Source organism: Pelobates fuscus, chromosome 4, assembly GCF_036172605.1.
Source record: "Pelobates fuscus isolate aPelFus1 chromosome 4, aPelFus1.pri, whole genome shotgun sequence".
Taxonomy (NCBI): domain Eukaryota; kingdom Metazoa; phylum Chordata; class Amphibia; order Anura; family Pelobatidae; genus Pelobates; species Pelobates fuscus.
The window spans coordinates 323,691,138-323,713,144 of NC_086320.1; the positions used below are offsets into that span (position 1 = coordinate 323,691,138).

General features: G+C 40.0%; 2 protein-coding genes across 2 annotated transcripts in view; one reads left to right on the forward strand and one right to left on the reverse strand.

Annotated features, from left to right (window-relative positions):
* Window positions 1–5,660, forward strand: part of TOMM7 (translocase of outer mitochondrial membrane 7) — a 29,590-nt gene extending 23,930 nt beyond the window's left edge. The window contains exon 3 of the mRNA XM_063450718.1: window positions 5,252–5,660. Within this exon, the coding sequence (XP_063306788.1) occupies window positions 5,252–5,267 (16 nt within the window). The 3' untranslated portion in view covers window positions 5,268–5,660. The remainder of the gene's footprint in view (window positions 1–5,251) is intronic.
* An 11,340-nt stretch (window positions 5,661–17,000) lies between these two features.
* IL6 (interleukin 6) lies at window positions 17,001–21,692 on the reverse strand. The gene is made up of 5 exons (XM_063453131.1): window positions 21,680–21,692; window positions 21,072–21,274; window positions 18,742–18,855; window positions 18,364–18,519; window positions 17,001–17,177 (listed from the first exon to the last, which is right to left on the reverse strand). The coding sequence occupies exons 1-5, from the start codon at window positions 21,690–21,692 to the stop codon at window positions 17,001–17,003; spliced, it is 663 nt and encodes a 220-aa protein (XP_063309201.1).
* Window positions 21,693–22,007: the final 315 nt, after the last annotated feature.

Consider the following 22,007-nt stretch of genomic DNA (forward strand, 5'->3'; position numbering starts at 1 on the left):
ATATACTTTGTTGAAGTGAACACTAAAAGGGACATTCTAGGCACCAAAGCCACTCAATCTCTTTAAAGCATATTCAGGATTATTTAGTATAGTGAGAATTGCTGGGAATTCAAAGTAGATTTCAAATGTTAGGCCAGAACAGCCAATTAAGAAACCTTATTCAATTTAATTCTGTGTTCACTTTGAATTCCTTGAAATTCTTACATTCGTAAATAACCCAGTTTATGTTGCCTGCAATCTCCTGGTGCTAGCTCACGATATAGTCTTTGAGTAGTTAAAACCGCTTTCAGCAAATAACAGCTGCCCATCACTTGTATGATTTAGCATGACTGTGCCCAGGGTCCTTCTTTTACTTTTAAACACTTTACGAATAAAAATTACAGAATTACTCCAAACACCACAACTGATACAACCCACTGTACTCCCAGTAAGTAGTCAAATCTTATAAGAAAAGCTTGGGTGGGCACCCATAGCTGCAGCCTGCTTCTAAATTTGTCTGCAAATAGAATCCAGTTAGGTCCACTTATCTGAATGCTGTCTGCCAGTGAGTCTCCGTATCGAACCGAGGCATCCAGCTTCTCCCATAACCTTTAAGTGTTGGACTGCCAGGGCTACAATAAATGGCCCAATCCACTTGGTCTTCTACTATATGCTGCCTCAAATTATTTTTAATTAAATTTGCAATTTCTTGTGGATAGGAGCGAATTGGTTACCAGTGACTGGTGAACCAGTGAAAAAAACGTGCAAATTGTGACACAGGTTTAGTATACTAAGTGGAGGAAAAGAAAGTATTCACACACGACAATTTTTTTTATATTGGAGACAGTGTTGAAAATGAGAGGAATCTGTACTGAGTAGGCAACATGATTGTGTGCAATTTGAGACCTGTATTGCTAAGCTGAGTGTCTGTTTACTTTCTCAGACTCACCCCTTGCTCACGGTGAAGTCATTGATATCCTTTTCACACTGTTGTTGCACCATTCAGAGAGGAACTGGGCCGTGGTGCGAAAAGGACACTGACGACTTCCTTGTGTGCAGTGCAGTCTCCTGTTTCTGTGAGCGTGAAAATAGTGCAAGTGTTCCCCTTCATTAAAAAGTTCCTGGTTTCTGCTGGAGCTATAGGGGAAATTGTCCACACTGGAATTTTTATTTTTTTTTATTTTTTTAATTCATATAAAATATCCTTAAATAGATGTATAACAATTGTGTTTCTAATCACTTGAAATAGGCTTTTCCAGTACAAAAGCTTTACATTTATTATCCTCATCATGATCACTTATTTATTGAGAGCATTCAAATGTTATAAAGGGATATAAAACAGAAGGTAAAATTGCATAGTGTTGTTTTTTGTTTAATGTCTCCAGTATGGCTTTACATGCCCTATAATCCACACTTCAGGGTTTTAGAGACATCATTAAAACCCAATATAAACTATGTTCCTGCCTACCCATGGTTGGTAGACGATGCCGGCTACATTACACTCACAATGTTACACTGTACATTGTGGCTTTGAGTGCATGGTGTGACATCTCCTACCACCACACTATGCGCCTGCTCATAGAAATAATGGGCAGATCACTTGTTATAAGTATAGTGTAATTATATGGAAATAATTTGGGGTCTTAGTGCTGCATTGCCATTGATTTTCTCAAAACAACAGTCTACTCTGCTCCGCTATCCTGCCCACCGGTGCTCAGCCAAGCGCCAGACCCGTTGGGAAATGGCCCCGTTCCCCCCCCTTTGGACCGGGGGGGGGGGGTGATCCCGGTCCTCACCCCCGCATGCCCCGACCACCAGGGCGCAGCAGCAGGGCCGCCCTGCTCCGACACAAGGACACAGCAGTCAAGATGGCGGAGGCCATATGTGGTGGCGCCAAAACCGGACCCACCACAGGACACCCATCAAAACAGGCAACGAGGCTCAGTAGTAGCCCATACCGCTCCCCCTTCAAAGAACTTACATGCGGGACGACCCGGCAAGAGGCGACACTTTAATGAGGGATTTCTGCCTGATGCACCTTTACAACAGGGCTGCAACGTCTGATGACAACCCACCCACAAGGGGGCAACAGCGCATATGAACTCTTCATGCCGCAGCTGAAATCCATAGGCAACGCAACTTACAGCTAGAAGAGGACATTTGCTGCAGGTTCCCGGGACACCTGAGATGTCTGCCATCGCCACGCTGTCACACTCGAAACCATGCTGAACTGTAACCCTTACTTTGGGCCCTCTCTCACCTCTCTCCCCAGGGACTGTACTAGGCACTCAGAGGGGATCGGCTGAGCGGCTGCACATGAACGGAACCTGCCAGGCGCACACCTCGCTACAATTGGACTCCCTCACCATACCTCATAACATAAGACCTGCATTTTACATGCTAGAAAAGTGTACAGTAATAGCCTTTAACCTGTTATTATTTAACTATACATTAATTCCTACAGAGTTTTTGCCATTGCTTTTTCTATGTGACAGCCTACACGGCATAGCATTAGACCACATGCCAGCATAACTTGAGATAGCAATCCGAACCTGATCATATAAGGCATTACACTGATGGTTTACTTTTTCGTCTAAAACGTGCTATTACTGAATTTAAGCAACTCAGCATCCTTTTTAGCAGGAAAAGCAGTTATATATTATGCAGCCTTTGTTTGTCTCTTTAAAATGAGATTCTATACTGAGTTCCATATGTGGTGTAGTAAGTGATGGGCAACATACTAACGCTCGCCTCCTTAGCAAGCGCCCCAAAGCTATAACTCTGCTACCTAGAAATATATACGGGAATCCCAAATAGTTGGCGAGGGTAGCGTCTTGGGATATCACCTAGGACCCTGCCATATGCAAAATAGGAAGCACCACGACTTTACTCTACCAACTTAAGCCCGGCAGACTCAACCCCCAATCATACATTAACCATGTCCTTAAGTGTCCCTACCATATATACAGGGGGGATCTGTGTTTGCTCCGGTCAGGCTGACCATAGTCTACCCCAGCTGGCCCACTTCCATATTCAGCAAAGCATTTAACCTACACGGCTAACATAGTCCTTGTGTGTCCCCTCGGACCATCTTGCATGCCTGTCTTCAGTTGTCAAGCACCCAGTTAGTTTCACTGGTAAAATCTAAGCAATATGCATTACTCGGCCTAGTGCCACTGACCATATGGGACGGCTATTTGTGTCTATGTTTCTATCGCCTAGCGAGGCACAATTACAAATCACAGCACAGACTATACCAAGGGCATAACACAGTACAATCCAACGCAAAGCTAAAAGTGTATAACTATGGTCTGTAATGCAATGTCCTAGCTTGACCGTTAATCTTACTGTGACTGCAAAGTGACACATATCTGTGAATCAAAATACTACTTTCACCTGTCTTTATGAGCGTAAGATATTATCCTGTTTATATAACTACTTAAAAAAGTGCAATGTCATCAATGCCATGTGATTAAGCGTGGATGCAAACTTGACTGTACCAGCTATTGTGGCAGTGCAAATTCGCATGTTAACCTTATGCACGAACAAAAATAAAGAATTAAAAAAAAAAAAAAAAAACGTTAGATAATAAGATTTGCACATAAAAAAAAGTCTACTAATTTTGTACTTTCTACGTTGCATGACCTTTGTCTTTACTAACTGGTTATAAAAAAATCTAATGTATGCGCCCATTTCTAGAACACATGAGAAGAGATGTAAATGTATGCTCATTTATACTGATATCAGTTACACGTATGCTGGCAAGGTCCAGTTCACATTCACCCACAGACATCTCATCTCACAAGTCACACACACAAACATGCATCAAGCATCATCATTTTCTCTCACATACACTAACACAACAATAAACGCACTTGCATATATGTCCATTTATTAGCCAAGTTACTTGCCTCCAAAAATACATGAAAACAGTTTTGTTTTGTACATTGTCACATTTTACACCATGCAGGATGATTTAATGTGGACGGAAGGTGAATGAGTGTATGAAATAATGAAATTATTGGAGAGACAGAAGGTGTGTACGCCATCTTAATAAAAAGCATGTGTAGCTTGTATCTAAAGGGGCATGCATTCAAGTAAAGCCGCATATAATCAGGGCACTGCCTGCTAAACCAGGCATTATTAATACATGAAACATGTATGTATTGTTGTGAGGTCAGGAATGCGCTCCATTTAGCAAGGGTCTACCAGCCATGCTATTAATATATACCCAATTATCACCGCTAATGGGCAGTGAGCCTGCAAAATCACAAAGAGAAAATTATGCAATTAGAAACCAAATACGTTTCCACATCATATCTTAGCAATGAGGGTAAAACTGTATTACAAGTGTGGATCTATAATGTTCAGGTAGCGAAGATTTATCAATTCATACTTTAGGGTATCTACTTCTAAGTAACCCCTAAGTGTCCTGACCCTGCAGACTCAGTCTGGCTCAGTATAAGACTCTAAGTATTCATATCCCTGGGGCCACAAAATGGACCCCTTAAAGATCCTATCTCCACAACCTCAAAGCATGGCTAGATGTAAAGGTCTATCTCTCTGTGAGCTCTTGATAACCACGTTCCTTACAGGACAAAAATAAATCAAGTGAACTGTTAAAAAAAAGAAAAAATGTTAAAAAAATAGTAACCTTGTAAGAGGACTTCATCAGGGTGCACTATCATAGTCTTGGCACGGCCTCTCCAATACTTTCATTATTTCACCACTTATTAAACAATTTTTATATATATATATACTGTTTGCACTTAGGATTCCCTTGTACTTGTTTTGTGATCTATGTTCATATATGCAATATCGTAGCTTTATAACTCCATTAAGGGTATTTCTTTTTCCAAGTTTGAGTATTTATGTGCAATAAAGCGTTATCCTTTTATCTTTATTACTCTTCTTGAAAGTGTTGAAGTACAGACTCTGAAGCATTCTATTTATTTTCTTTATTACCATAAGGTGTGGATATTTAATATTTTAGTCATATAGATATATACACACACATTTATCTATATATATATTTGCGTAAATATCACTCTCATGTTTATTATATGATAAAGCTGCCTTTTCCTTCAATAATTGATTTATAACTAATCTATTTGTGACCTTTGTTGTTCCATTCTTCTTGACAGACTTGTTTCTGGTTGGGTGTATATCACTCCTACATACATCCCAACTATCCCGATGTGATGAAACCGTCCCAGTTTTAGATGATCTACTCCTATTTTAATCCATTTATCTTTCTTCTCTATCTTTTTAGTTTGCTTTGGGGCTAAAGAAAGCTACACAACAAGAATTCTCAACTTCAAATATAAAGAAGATCAGCGATAAAAGAATAAGAGTATTGAAATTTAAGAGAACGGCATGACGTTTTTCAACATAGCGTAAAATGGACCAACACAGACATTTATTTAGTATGATGTCCGTAGAAACAAAACCACTGTCAATTCACCACCTCTTTAACATATTCAAAGGATGACTGTGTTTTCTATTGAAACATAAAATGTTATTTATTTGCAGTGCTTAAATTGATTTTGTTTAAATAACATTTTTTTTATATAAATGTTTAACTTACATATGTTTATCCTATCCTGAAATGTCGTTTATCTTGAATGTATGGTCTGTTTAAAACAGGAAACAAAACAAATATAATTGTTTGTTCATTCTTACAGTTGTGCAATATCTTTGGGTGTATCTGAGGTCTAAACATTTAGCGTTTTAGCATAACCGTTTAAGAAAATTTTTAAAATTGAACCTCAAATATAAGCTTGAAATACACGTGAATGAACACCATCCATTAGAATGGAATCTCATACTAAAGCATCAGTTTTGTACAAGGTATATTGTAGAATAAGGGTTCAAAACTTCCACTTGCCATCAGCCATGGGTTAATGAAAATTAAGACCTGGTGAGTGTGACCTGAACTTCCCAGGTTTACAGAGGCAAGTAACTTTTAACCCCTTAAGGACAGCAGGCGTACTATGCCGTCCTTGAAGGGGTGGACTTAAACGCTGGAGGGCGGTATAGTACGCCCAGTCGTTCCCCCGCCGTCCTGGTGCCCTACACTTACCTGGTCCGGCGATCACGGTCGGGGGGGTTGCCCTAGAGCCTAGCAGTCCCCCTGCAGCAACCGGGGGGGTTGCCCTAGAGCCTAGCAGTCCCCTCTGCTGATCACATGGCCGCAATAGGAGTGTATGGAGCTGCCTGCAGGGGGACTGTCTGAGCTGTCAGGCAGTCCCCCAGACTCCTGAAATGTAAAAAACAAATTATATATATGTATATATTATAATTAAAGCATTCTATAATATATTATACATATGCAATGCATATATATGATTTCATTATAAGTGTACTTTGTGATATGTTTTTTTAGGGTTTTTTTTTTATTTAAAGAAGTGTTAGTTCAACATTCTACTGAGTGTGATATTAGGATGAGACTATTCTTCTATAATAATCCTACCAAAATCACCATCAAATGTCCCACTGTAGTTTCAATTTTGATTCTTTGTCAAGTTCAGTTCCATGTGGTCACAGTAATCAAAAATCTAGTTTTCTTCAGGTAAAGGATGCGTATACGGAACTGCAACACATCATTTGTCTTGAAAATATTAAAGGACCACTCTAGGCACCCAGACTACTTCAGCTTAATGAGGTGGTCTGGGTGCCAGGTCCCTCTAGGATTAACCCTTTTTTTTTTTTTTATATAAACATAGCCGTTTCAGAGAAACGGCTATGTTTGTGAATGGGTTAAGCCTTCCCCTATTTCCTCTAGTGGCTGTCTCATTGACAGCCGCTAGAGGCGCTTGCGTGCTTCTCACTGTGAAAATCACAGTGAGAGCACGCAAGCGTCCATAGGAAAGCATTATAAATGCTTTCCTATGCGACCGGCTGAATGCGAGCGCAGCTCCTGCTGCGCATGCGCATTCAGCCGATGACGTCGCAAGCAAGAAGAAGGAGAGGAGGAGGAAAGCTCCCTGCCCGGCGCTGGAGAAAGAGGTAAGTTTAACCCCTTCCTCCCCCCGGAGCCCGGCGGGAGTGGGTCCCTGAGGGTGGGGGCACCCTCAGGGCACTCTAGTGCCAGGAAAACGAGTATGTTTTCCTGGCACTAGAGTGGTCCTTTAAGAATTGCCCTTTTACTGCAATTTTATTTTTTTCACTTTAGATAGTAAAATATGGTCCGAAACAAAAGGAAATACAATGGGAATTGCCGTGCACCATCATATGCAAATGTACATCCTGATTCATGAGAAAATAATGCTGTATTCTCCTTCAACCCCTTCCTGATATGATCTGTATGGGGTATGTAAGTCCCTAATATTGCTGCACTCACTGTAATAATGAGCTGCCTGACCTACATTACTACCTTTTTTATTTACATTATTAAAGATTTTTCTTCCCACCCTGGCACAAATCATAGGCCAAATGCCTCTCTGACGAAATGACACAGGTCATGAGACAGTTAAAATAGACTTTCAAACCATAAACATCTATTTTGGTGTATATTTATTTGTGATCTCTAGAAATATAAGTGAGGTATTGCTGTACTTGGCTGTCGCTGAATGCAAATCAGGGCTCTTTACTTTAGTGGGACATGGTGTGGGGAATTAAAGGAACACTGTAGGGTCAGGAATATAAACGTGTAATCCTGACCCTATAGTGTTAAAACCACTACTTAGGTCCATTGCCACCCTTAAATAAGTTAAACATTTACCTTTAAGCCAGCGACACGTGGGTCTGCGGGTGCCTCCCCTGATGTGCCTTGGCTGACATCATCAGAATTGACCATTTCAGCCAATCCAATAAGAAAGCATTGGTTTGGCTAAGCTAGTCAATTCTTATGATCTCAGTGAGGGTGTGGAGCCAAACGCTCTGCTGAACAATCATTTTCCAGGGCTGCACCTCTTCTGTGGAACCTTCCCTTTTCCATAAGAATTTCACCCACTCATTCAAAAAAATCATTAAAAACTCACTTCTTCAAGAAAGCGTTATCAATTAAACTGTTAGCAGGTTTTTATCCTCCACCCTCCATGACTCATCTCCTGCAACTGTCAAAAATGACCTATTAAGCCCTCAGTGAATACTTTTCTAACAACCTACTTGTTTGTTTGTTTTTTTTAATTCTTTTTATTTTTTTTGTGCACAAAAAGAACAGTAAACCCTGGTGCGCCACAACAGCGTCATCAGAGTATAGTTATAAACATTCACTTTACAGGTTGTGGTTATCAATAGTCAGGCACGTTTTTGGTTAAAAAGAAAAATCATAAGAAGATTGCAACAGTATAATATTTCGATTAGCTTAAACATTGAGTTGTGTAGCACTATGTTTTAGTATACGCACTTCTAGCGCAGTGATGCAGCGTCAGAGGTATCGCAATAAAATGTAAATGTTTGTTGTATGGCTTGTCTGGGTGATGCCATATTGCGAACTGGCTTAATATAGGCTGTGTGTTCTGGGAGTTATGCTGTGCCTGTTGTGGGTGAGATACGACCGACATAAGCATGGGCCATTAGTTACAGCTCTAACTTGCTTGCATACATGTTTAAGGATAATTACTATCAGCATTGTTACGATGTAAACTACAAGTAAAGTCCTCCCTGTGTTCTCCAGTGTGAGTCAACGTGAGAACATAACTTAAAGGAAGGATATTAAGAGTCTACAGATAATGTAGTATAGGGGGTTAAACAGGGGTAAGTCGTTAGCAGTCATATCATTGCTGTCAGGTTTGAATACTGGTTAGCGTGGTGAGTAGCATGTCAGTGCAGGGATTTTAGAGGTCAGGGACCATTGGGTCATTGTGTGAAATAGTCATGCTCAATTAATGAAGCTTAGGCTGCCCCCTGTGGCAGGAAGATTTTCGTTAGCAATTTAGGCGATTTTAAAACATATAATAGAGTAAATAACAGTAGCGCACGCGTTACAGGGGAGTGAGCTGTGTTAGAGGGTAACTCATGCTGTTAACCTGTGGAGCCGGTCTGTGAGGAAAGATGGGTCGCACTCTCAGGATTATCACATAAAACAAGCTGCTCACGTTGACATGGGTCATATGCATTAAGTACCGCAGAAGTATGCACTGGGGCTAGTTATGGGCATGGTAACATCTGTCTCGTGATAGATAGTTGGTCTTGGTTGACCTGGTTATGCTAACTGCTAGTACTGTCAGTCTGAGGCAACGGTTTGCATTAAACGAAGTATGGGAAAAAACAGTGTATTAACATAAACATCATAAATGAAAACTACACTTTGTGCATAACACGTTAAATTCAATGCATACGTTTTGTATAGCTCTAGTAAATATTAGGATGTGTCATACTGGGTAGCATGTACCCTTACAAAGTATAAGATGATAAGCTAGTCAACTTGCATATTGTAAAGTAAAATACAACCCGCCAGGTTACTATCACATTTGTTGAGCAGAGTAAGACATGCCACGGTCCGGTTTACTAGGTGTTATTTTCATGTAGCGAGTTCAGCCGGGTTCAGGCTGTGATAGCCCCAGTGTCTCTATCTCGTGATTGTTGCATATGCCTCTGGTGTGGAGCTCTGGGGAATGAACGGGACGCTCCTATCCGGATCCCATGTATGGGTGCGGTTGGGGGAGCTGTGGTTGCTTGTGACAGGCCCCGCCGGGGTCAGCAAATTGTGGGGTAAGTTCAGAAGCTGCAGGAAGGCCGGGGCGTCTTGGATGTCCTGGATGTTGTGGGAGTCCGTTCCTCGCGTGACTTAGTTAGTGTCCTGGAGGGTCGCCACCGGTAATCCACTTTGTGGGCACGGAGGATTGAGGTGAGTGGCTTTAGCGATCTGCACCACACTAGGGTGCTGTTGGACAGATCCGAGTAGAACGAAATGTCCATGTTCTCGAATCGGAAGGGGGTCTTGGTTCGGAAGGCTGATTAAATCGTCGCTCTGTGTCCGCTGTTGTGGAGGTTCAGGATGACGTCCCTCGTGGCATTGTTAGGCGCGTTCGTTGGATTGGGAATTCTGAAGATCCCTTCTGGGGTGATCGTTGCGCGCTTTCCTTGTGGTAGTATAGCAAGTAACATGCGCTCAATTAGTTTAGGTAGTTCGGCCTCGGCAATGTCCTCGCGAACTCCCCGTATTTTTATGTTGGATGCCCGCCTGGCGTCTTCAAGCACCGCGAGGCGATGTTCGATTTGCCGGTTTTGTTGTTCCAGGCCTTGTACCGTGTGTTGTAGTACGGTGACGTCATGGGCTTGGGACAGTGAAGAGCCCTCCAGTTGGGAGATGCGGCCCTGCAGGTCTGCGCGGAGCGCTGTGACTTCCTCGTGGAAGCTATGTTTCAGATCCGCCATGAGTGCCTTCATGACCGCTATGGTGATCGGTTCTGCGTCTGCCCCTTTGCCACAGTGTTGTGCCTTCCGTGGTGGGTCTGGAGGCTGTAGATATCCCCCTTCTTCCGCATCGAATATGTCCTCGGAGAAGTCCGAGCACCCGCTGTGTTGGGCCGCCATGTTGGCTTCAGAGGCACCGCGTGCCTGCATCCACATCTCCCCTATTGTTAGACCGAGGTGGGTTTGTGTGGTGCTGTTTTCTTCCCCTTTCTCCCCATTTAGCCTTGGGGTGTTCGCTTGCAAGTAAGAGTAAGTATGGGAGGGTATTTTGCTCGTTTTTCACCGTTTGGGGCTCGGAGCTCCCTTTGCATGCGTCCAGTCGCTTCAGCGTTCAAGCTCCGCCTCCAACAACCTACTTGTTAACTTACTTTAAAAGTTTTTATCTCCTGCTCTGTAAATTGAACTTTCATCACACACAGAAGTCTCCTGTAGGGTCTAGCAAGCTATTAACTGAGCAGTAGATAAGAACTTTTACATTAAACAGAATATTCAAGAAAGGAAATGTAAACATTAGATGACTCTTTACATGAAGTGTTTAGGAAGGCTGCGCAAGTCACATGCAGGGAGGTGTGACTAGGGCTGCATAGACAAAGTGTTTTAACTTTAACTAAATGGCAGAGAATTGAGCAGTGTGACTGCAGGGGCATGATCTATACTTAAAAACAGCTTCATTAAACAAAAATTGTTTTGGTGACTATAGTGTCCCTTTAAATAGAAATCTGTATTTACAAAGGGATTTCCTGCATTTTGTTAACAACCTGATTTAAATACAAAATAATCAGATTTTCATTTTTTTTTTTTTTTTTTTACATTATTAAACCCTTAAGGACCACACTTCTGGAATAAAAGGGAATCATGACATTTCACACATGCCATGTGTCCTTAAGGGGTTAAAGATTTTTCTTCCCACCCTGGCACAAATCATAGCCCAAATGCCTCTCTGACGAAATGATACAGGTCATGAGACAGTTAAAATAGAATTTCAAACCATAAACATCTATTTTGGTGTATATTTATTTGTGATCTCTGGTCTGGGGGGAGAATGAACCACATTGGCAGCAACACAATTAACTTCTTTGTGTTTTTTGTTTTGTTTTTGTATATTTCTTTTAGGACTGGATAGTTAATGTAGAACATATAATGATTGTATCATTGAGGTATGCTTCTTGGGGGAGGAGGTTATTGAGTATCAAGTCCATGAAACAAGCTGCCAACTTTGCTCTTTCTACTGGGGGTGATATTAAAACCCTCTTCTAGGACTTTAAGAAATGTTTATGGAGGGAAAACAGGTCCTTATTTTGGAGTCTGCTTGGATTTTCAAACTGGTGGCACCCCACTGTGTGATGCCAGCTGTAGAGTCATGTTTACTAGTAATCGATATGTCTGTACAGCTGGAACTGCAGCTTTAGAATGTTTCTGTTAACGAGTCTATAACTAAAGGCAATGTGTTCCTCGCTATCTTTCTCATTCAATAACTAGAAGCTTTTCATTTTTCAAGATCTCCCCTACCAGTCACTACAATGATGGAGGTTATGTTTATTAGCGATGGTGGTCCTTTCCAACCATGCTCCTTCACAATTTTATCTATCTGAACTTTCCTTCCAGGAGGACTACAGTGAGAATTGTCGGGAATCCAAATGCATGACCAAACTCAAAGCATTCTCCAAGTCAGTTATGCTTCCAGGTTAACTTCGTTTGCCTTAAATTTGATTCTCATTCTAGTGAATAACCCAGTATGTGTGATCATAGATGCCCCTCAATCTGGCCCTGCTGCGCTATCAGGGTAATTAAACACCGTATCCATCATGCAAATAATACTTTGCTTCCAAGCCGTGTTAAGAGGTCCATCACAATGAATTCTCTGCAACTTGTTACTACCTGAGCCATAACTCGTATGTTGGCAATGGCTTTTGTTTAATGAGATTTTAGATCTGCGTACGTCGCTTACTTGGCCAATGCTGTTTTTATTTTTCCCACAACAGATATACACTTTATCTGTATAGCAATGCTTGTGTTAATGGCTGCAACTGAATAATTAAAATCACAGGAAAAAAAACCCAAATAATAATACATGTGGTATTTGTTTCCCTCTTCAGCCATTGATTAATTTGCCTGTCATTCTGTTCTTATCTCCTTATGCTTCCTTTCTTCACTGACCAGATCCTTGAATTTTGGACATAACTAATATTTTTACCGTTGGCCTTGCCATTGTTAACACAAGTCAACTGATGCCTTTATATATAATTTTCTCATGCATTTGGATTGTAAACTTATGTTACAGAAATCATGATGTTATCTCTGTAATCAGATACTGTTATTTATTAATGCCAGCATCCCACTGAAAATGTCAATACACTTTAAATTGAAAAAAAAAACAAGTTATCAGTAAAATATAGAAAAATCTGCAGTTCTGTAGCCCAATAGAGTGTTAGGAAGTTCCAAATGTTAAATAAGTAAATGAAGATTTATATAAAAGACACAAAGTTTTTTCTTTTAAATAAAATTTAATAAATAGCACACTCAAACAAAATGTTTACTTAATAGAGCATTATAAAATTGTAATTTAGATTTCACATTCAGATAAATAACAGTTACAAAATCCGCATTATAAAAGATCTTCAAAATATAATCCAGAAAAACATAATTCTGCATAAATTAACCATAATATTACTTACTTTGTTTTCATTGAAAACACAATATTCAACACTATTTGTTGTAGATAGTTTAAAGTAACCAGACTAGAATTTTTATCCTTAATTTACCTTGATGTGCAATCAGTACTGTCAGTATTCCTTATGACCTTAATTCTATCTTAAACTAACATATGGAAGAAAAATAAGTCTCCTACACTTTGAATTCAATGTAGAGACAAATCTGGATGCTTCACTTTATAAAGCAAACAAGATCTATAGAAAAACAAAATTAATTAATAACCTAAAAAAAACGAATTTTTTTTATGTTAAAAAAAATGATGGACTATAAAAAATAAATAAATTGTAAATTATTTGGGACGTTTACGTTTTCAGAAACAACCTTAAATACAGATCTAATATAGATATACATATATTTCTGTTTAAAGATATCACAGATGACTTAACATATTGTAGATATAAACCTGTTAAAAGTTAGATTTTAGAGGGCGGAGCTTGACCGTCAAGCGGAGCGGACGCAGGTTGCATGAGCTCCTGCCCGACGGGCACAATCTGGCAGTTCAGCGGCGGCTACAAAACCCACAGACACCTCTGGGTGCACTACCCATGCTGGGGGTGCACCACGGAAGAGAAAGGCACGATTCCGACGCCCGTCGGAGACGGGGGCGCTAAACGCCGAACGGGGCCTATAGGAACCGGGGCAAGACGCCTGCTCTCCCCGACCTTGGGAACTCCAGACCGACCCGGCAAATACCCTCCGCCCCCCCCCCTGGACCGGTGGGGGTCATCCCGGTCCGCCCCAGCCACGCTAAGCACACCCGAGGGTGGAACGACAGGCCACGCGGCCCACAGGGGTAAGACTCCATCGAGGCACAGCCAAGATGGCGGCCCAACGTAGGCCCCAATCAAAGGGCACAAGCATCCAGCCGCCACTCCAGCCCACGGTGACGATGGACCGGCTCTGCGAAGGCATGTGGGCAGTGCTCCGCAACCGAGGAGCAACACAATACCAAGCGATGAGAGCGGTGGCCGCCTGGATTCGCCCAGCCACCAGGCGCCGCCATTATGGAGCGCTGCCGCAGGCCCCCAGACCAGCTGCATGGCGGGGTAATGGTGGTCGACCAGCAAAGCGGGAAGCACGTACACCCATCCCCACACGGGCAAGAACTGGGGAGCTACACAAGCCACATATGCACGCACCTGGCCGAGCCCTGCATGACACACAGCTACCCTCTCTGGTGTCAGCCGCCTACCGGATCGTTATGAGGGGACCCACACCACCACCCATAGAGGGAACTGAGCCCTGGCATAGAGGTGCCACAGAATCCGCCTGCCCCCATGGAAGGTGCTCACAAAAACGCCTAGAACACCCGCCCAGGCACGCACGTATGGCCTCCAGGACGGGCATCGGCTGAGGCAATATGGACAGACAAGGGGTGAGGCCCACAACCCAAGACCCTGCACACTATGCAGAGACTCTCTCCCCCCACAGCCTACGCAAATGCCAGATCCTTAATTCCTACCACACAGAGCGTTTCTAAAGCTCACTTTATGCCAGACTCACTACACTTGTTTGCCTGTGCTTAGCTCTACTCTGCCTCATTTTGCTATTTAGTTTTGTTGTTTAATGCGCAAGTTAAGCATGTACCATAACTACTGGTTTGCATTGCATCGCAACATGTCAATCCCACCGCTATGCGCATGAGGCGAACATATCACATTAAATGCAAGACACGTATTTATAACCATAAGCGCAACTAATATACTTATAAGCGACTCTGCCCTAGCTGGTTATACTATATAAGCGACCTGTTTAATAGCACACAGATACATATGTATATGCTAAATGTTATCACTAGCGTTTTACTACACTACCTGTACTATCTATGTTGCCACTAACCTAATTCACGCATGAACCAATCCTGTTTACATAATATACTTACATTTCAACTGATGTTTTAACGTTACATTAATTAAGCCTGATAAAATATAAAATTGTGCCAGTTAATCGTATACCCCGCATGTTAAGCGTGGGAATCTCCTGAGGATTGCTTTTGGGGCACCTCAAGCTTGCCTGTTTCCTTTACGTGCACTACAAAAATAAAGAATTAAAAAAAAAAAAAAAAAGTTAGATTTTAACAATTTAGTATACTTGGAGATTCATTTCGGTCCAAACTAATATTTGTCCAAATTTAAGTCACTTGGGTAATTGGTCGAATTCCCAATCTCCAAGCCGCAATGTACCCAAGTCATGAACAGTGGAGTCAGTAAAAGAGATTTTTGATGGGGAAAAAAAGCTAGTTGGTGGCTAGCGGACAGTCACTAAATATTGCTTTTATTCCTGATCAAGTGAGAAGTGAGCGAAAAGGAGGAGCAGTAACATAAATCTCTATATATTTTTAATAAATAGATAATATATATTTTAAATAAATAGATAATATATAAATACAGATTTTTTTTTTTTTAACAGCTACTCCTGTTTTCCCCTCTTTTGGTAACGTTTTCTTACTGAATCTGTGCAACAAATGGTGGGAAAATTCTCCAATCAATCTACTGCAAAATATTTAGCAATATGCCGATTGGCCAGTATCGCACCCTTTATTGTTCTTCCAATTTGTTTCTGAATCGAAATCTCGGTTCAAAATTTTACCGAGCCGAAGTAACATTCAGCCAAAATTCTAATTTCTATTTTTGCAAAAAATGGTTCAGCCGAGCCAAATGTTCTCACTGTGCACAAGTTAACAGTTTTGTAATACACCATTTACTACATAAATAAATATTTTAATATAGCACATAATAAGTTAAAGTCAAAATAAAAAGTAAATAAATTATCATAATCTAATAGAAACATATAAATAAAAATATGTATATGACCTCTGTACTCTGTATACATTTATACAGGCGCAAATATACATTTATGTATCTTCAAGGCAACGTGCTAATATACCAAATAAATAGCTCAGATCTAATAGCTTTCTGTTAACATATAACAACAATGAATGTATTACGGAAGTGCTCTCTAAGTTAATAATTTGCTAAATTTTCAATACTCTGTACTAAAAGTTTTATTTTCCTGCCATATAATTTTCTCTGCTAGTAATATTTGAGGTAGAGGAGTAACTTCTTCTTGTGTGTTTACGAAAGCATATTGTAAGGGCTAACGTTCCTATTTGCCAGTATTCAAAGAAACATATCAAAGAAATTGATCAAAAACTAAAATTAAGACTCAAAAGGGAACTGTCACTTTAGAAGTAAAAGCAACTTCTAATAGCTGTATTAGTGTATTTTTTTTTATATTCTTTCTTTGTTTCAAGTAACATCTCTAAGAAATGCAAAGCTGTTCTGGCATAGCCTGGCATCTGATGTAAATGCTAAGTATCCCATGATGCTCTGCATATCCGGTCAAATTGCATAGATGCTAGGAATCATGTGAAATATGCCGAGGTATGTGCATGTCAACTCAGGAAGATGACAGCACCTATCACCCGCACACTGTATTTAACACACTTATCGCATGGATGTTTACTGAGAAATGTTCTTTAAATATTTGTGACAGTTTCTCTTTACATTTGTGCTTTCATGATGGATTGGAAAGATTAAATTGACTAATTGGCTTTTATGAACCATGAAAACACACATTTCTTTGATATAGTTTAGGCCAGGGGTGCCCATAACTTAGAACCCCAGATGTTGTAAAACTACAGCACCCATGATGCTTTGCAGGCCTTTGGAATGCCTTTAAAATGGCAAAGCATCATGGAAGCTGTAGTTTTAAAACATCTGGGAATCTACCTTTTGGGCACCCCTGGTTTAGGCTCTGTGCAAATAACTTTAAACTGAACCCTATTGAGCTACATGCTTTGGTAAATATAACAAGTAAAATATTGTTTGAGAGGTGCATTATCTTACTTTGATGACCTTGAAATTATCTTCAATACTGGCTAAATTTTCTAAAAACAGAATTGCAATAATTTACTACGTAGTAGTAAGTTGGGTCTTGTTGTGTGTTCAAACACGCTTCCCCTTTTTGATGCTGTGTCGTACAGCTCTTGATGTGTTCTCCATGTAATCAGTGAAAGCTTGCAGAATTAAGTGACTTGTCACCTTCTGCGTCCACAGATTTTCAGACTTTCCATCAGTCAGGGTGGATTGTTGTGTGTTACTCACAGTAGTGGTCTCTTCCACCTTTAAAAAACCAAAACAAAACAAAAAAAACATTAAAATTTGATGCGTGCACGTGAATGTAAAAATGGAAAGCATTATAACAGTTCTTTTTGTAAAATTATTTCTAAAAAAAAACGATTTCTAAAAAAATTGTCATCAAATATAAAAATGATATATATTTTAATATAATTATATCATTTCCATAACAGTGTTAAATTGTGGAACACTTGCCGACCCACAGGTTGAGAAGTGCATTATCATCATTATACACTGACCAGTTTAAAGCCCTCTCTCTGGCTGAGGTAGCATGTGTAAAAGTGGAAGTTTGAGCAATGCAATGTCAGGGTTTCATCATTTAGCCACTGAGTCTTATTACCACCTACAGTGACAGCGGATATGTATTTCTAACCACATTCTGTGACAGGTGTAACGTAATGCCCAAAACACCTGCTTCCACCCCGTTTCATAACAAATGGTGGCTAAATCCCACGTTTTAACCAAGACTGACACAATTGTTTCAATGCACTGCATAACATATAAGACAGCATACTACATCTTATATTAAAGGGGCACCATAACCACTACAGCTTAATGTAGTAGTTCTGAGGCCAACAGCCTGTCAATGCAGTATCAGCAATGTAAGTGCTGCCTTTTCAGGCTTTTTTCTGCATGAATTCGCTCTGCATGGAGAGTCTTCGAATGCTTCCCATAGAGATGCATTGAATCGGTGCATGGCTATAAGATGTTTATTGGCGCAACATGTCGATTGCCATGCATGCGCACTTGCCATCCCGATGCTTCACCATGGGGAAAGTCTTTAGCCAAACCATTTGGGAAGGTATTAACAAAAGAAATGGCACTCTCTCTGGCACAATAGTCCACTCCCATCTCCAGCTTAATGCACACCACCGCATTACTAATATCAATCCTGTCAAACCTGGACCCTAATCATTAGCTAGGAGTGCTGGGAGTAGGTCATCCAAGTATTCCTATCACTGCCATCCAGATTAGATGGAATAGATATTTAGAAATTAAATGTTTAAATTCCACATTATGAATACGTCTGTACAGGCGGTGCTCTATAGGTGATTGGGAAGGCCCCGTTTTTTGTCCAGCCAATCTAACATGAGTACAACACATTGGTAAACAGAAAATGAAACGTTCTAATCCAAGGGCGTTAATGAGCGTAATAAATATTCTACTTCACAGATTGACTCACCGTTTTAAGATTGTTGGCCAGAACCATTGTTTTGAATCGAATTAACTCCACATTGCCCTGGTTGCTTGTGAAATGTTTGTCCACATACAGTAAGTACGGCTGGAATTTCTTTAGATCATGATGGATCTTACGCAGACATTTCTCCTAAAACAAGAAAAAGACATTACAGATACTTGCAGGTAGTGAAAAATATAAGTATATATACTATACAACTATTACTAATTAGTAACTATTACTAAATATGCATATTGCTACATTTGATGTACAGGAATCAAAGATATTTTTATCTCAAATGTGACGGAAATATAACAGTTCCTCTTTATTTCCTTTGCAATTAGTAGTTTACTGTTATGATTGTAGTCTTACTTTATTGAATCCTTTCTGGAAACACCCATCTTCAGAGACCATGGTAGGGAGCTTCAAAGGATTTTCTATCAGTGTTTCAAGACTGTTTTCGCAGAGGTTGGGGGTCTTGCAAAGCTAAATAATCACAAATAATGCACACGTTAGTTAGCACATGTGTGTTTTATTGTTTTCCAAGATCATATTGTCAGCCGTGTCTCAAAACATGATAATGCAATACATTGTGTACTTTTACACTACAAAAAAACATTATAATGGAAAGAAATGCGCTACAAGTCGAAAAGAACAGACAGAACCCCCAAAAGTCCCAATTCAGCAGTCCCGATTTAGTTTCCTGGGGACACCAGGGATATCTCCTCAGGTAACACAGCATGAACACATCATTAGATGTGCTTGCACTATCCACAGGCACTAAGACCCTACAGAGATTTCTGCAAAGTCCTGCAGGTCGGGGGCTGGCCAGAGAGACCTCGTTAGTCCTTCAGTGGGCATGCCCGCTCCTTTCACTAGTGTCACCAGTGTCGTGTGTTGCATCACTAGTAAGGCCCCCTCTGGGGTCCACCAACCTGTCTTAATTTCATACCTCCAATGTGTGCAAATATAACATAGGTAAGAAGCTGTATAAGTACAATAGATAGATGGATGTGCTCACATTTTATGCATGAACGGACTACATCTGGACTACAGAATAGTTTCAACTGCTTGTTGTTAAAGGCCAGGTCAAATTCATGCAGGGCAAGGGGTGCCCAAAAGGTAGATCTTAGATGTTTTTAAAACCACAGCTTCCATCATGCTTTGGCATTCTTAATGTCTTCTAAAGGCATGCAAAGCATCATGGGCGTTGTAGTTCTACAACATCTGGGGATCTACCTGTTGGGCACCCCGAATGTCGGTTATTGTTTAGGCTGGAAGCTTGTTGGTCTGTTGCAATTTCATGTTTTGCTTACACATTTGTTCTTCTTAAATAATACTAATAGTTGCATTTTTCAAGTTCTGAGGTAAATGAAAGGAAATTGACTAGGTGTTGCAAAGTTAAAGCGAGGCATCTGTAAATTATATTGCTGCTAAACAGAACTCTTTCAGTTATTTCATGATCATTTGGTAGAGATATGGGAAAATACGCACAATTGAAACTAAAAGTTATGATTCAGTCATAATAATGTGGCAAGACCTGGTTTTGGGAATTCAGCCAATAATAATTGCAAACTGCGTAATCATTTTTTGAAACGATACAAGAACTTGCTTCTAGTGCCGTGTAATCCATCACTCGTAAAAAGAAAAAGGGAGATATGCTTTGTTGGGCAGTATCCCCCGGGACTGCAAGGCCTGACTGAGGCACATTTCTATGTATTTTTTTTTTGTGGTAATTTACTGGCAATATGACTGTGGGAAAAATATTATTAAAAGAAATAACTATTACAATATGACTTTTTTAGGTGACATGGAGTTTTTGTTATGTCAGGTGAAAGAGTAAAAGTTCCCCTAAACTGCGCAAAGATTCACTAATATTAAGAAAACGCAGTGTGTGTAGGATTCGATTTAGGGAAATGCTAGCTACATTGTAGGCAATGCTGATTAATTAACTCCTTAATGGCCAAAAATCAGACAAGTCCACCTCTATTGTGGCGTGCATGGTGTTGGCCTTTACGGGGTTACTACAGAAGGCCAACAATGTCTTTCCTCAAGGAGCAGACTGATGTTTTGGTAAATACATTGATAACGTGATTAATTTAACCCTTTAGTGCACATAAAACAGGGATACTCCTCTGGAATTCCTGCAGTAAGACCAAAACGTTTGCCTCGGGATGATATGACTTGTCCTAGCTGTGACTTTGTGAGAGCATCAAAAAAGGCTGCATTACCTCATTATCAACCAATAGTTTGACCCAGAAATATGCAAGGAATGGCGTAGGAAAATGTGACTATAAACTCTACACTCAAAAATAGCTTTCAATGTCACTACACCTTATAAAGAATAATATCGATGAAGCTAAATTCAATGGCGTTATTTCAAGTTCAGTAGCCGTGCACACACTAAGAGTAAATAACCTCCACGTCAAGGTAATAAGTAGTTTGGGAAAGTTCAGAAGTTTAGAATTGACACTAAGTAGCTAAGAAGGGATTTTGTTAATCTATATGGCACTATTAAGAGAATATAGGGAAGAGGTGGGGCACATTTTTCATAATTTGACATTAGTATGAAATACAAACAGCACACATCGTATATTCTTAATATAAAAACCATCACTTATATTACTGAGCCCCGGCAAAATCTTTTTGGTCCCAAAGAACCTACCATTGCCACTATCACTTGCCCCCAGTGAGACACTCACCTCTTTGTTTAGCATGTTAGCTTGCTGTGCAATGAATTTCGCCAGTTCTACAGAAGTGTGCATAGTTGGACGGTTATTGGAGGTGGACGTTCCTACGTCCTCGCCAGAGGATACAATAATGGAAGGGGCTGGCGCTGAACGGACCCATTCCCAGGACAGGATGCAAATTAATACCAAATAAAAGACTGATTTACAGCTTGAACCTGCAAGAGGAAAATGTTTATTAATAATATTAACATTTTTACAAGTGCATAATTGTAATATTTACATTTACACAAAAAGAAAAGCAAAATGCATATATTGAAGCATTCTTACATTTATTTTATTAAAAATGAATACTGATATATTTAGGTAAATGCATAAAGACGCTAAAATAATTACTGTGATAAGTATAATTAATATTATTATATTGCAATAATTACTATTAATAATGTAGATACAACTGCAACTTATCAAACTTGGGCTTCCACAGAACATTTGCTATCATAGTCTAAATCAAGTTTCCATGGTAATGCAACTTGAAAGTACCTCTTTTTCTAGATCTCTAGAATTCACCAAGTTAAAACAGGAACGTCTAGACTAGTATCTGGTTACAGTGTTTTACTTACTTGTAGAATGCATTTTTCGTTTTTTATTTTCTTTAACCGCTTTTGTTATATGGTTCAGTCTTGCTGGAAGATGCTGAAATGAATGATCTCTCTGGTCCCTCATTGCCTATTTATTAAGTACTTTTATTACCTCACTTTTGGGGAAATCCATTATTTTCTCTTTTTTTTTTTTTGTTCCTTTTCTAAGACGATGCTTGGAAACTACACAAAATTGAGCAACATTTTTTTAGGCTATTCTACATTTTTTTTATATATATAACTAGTATCCATTCACCATAACTAATATTAAGTGAATAAATCAGGTAAATATTGTAAAAGGATATTAATT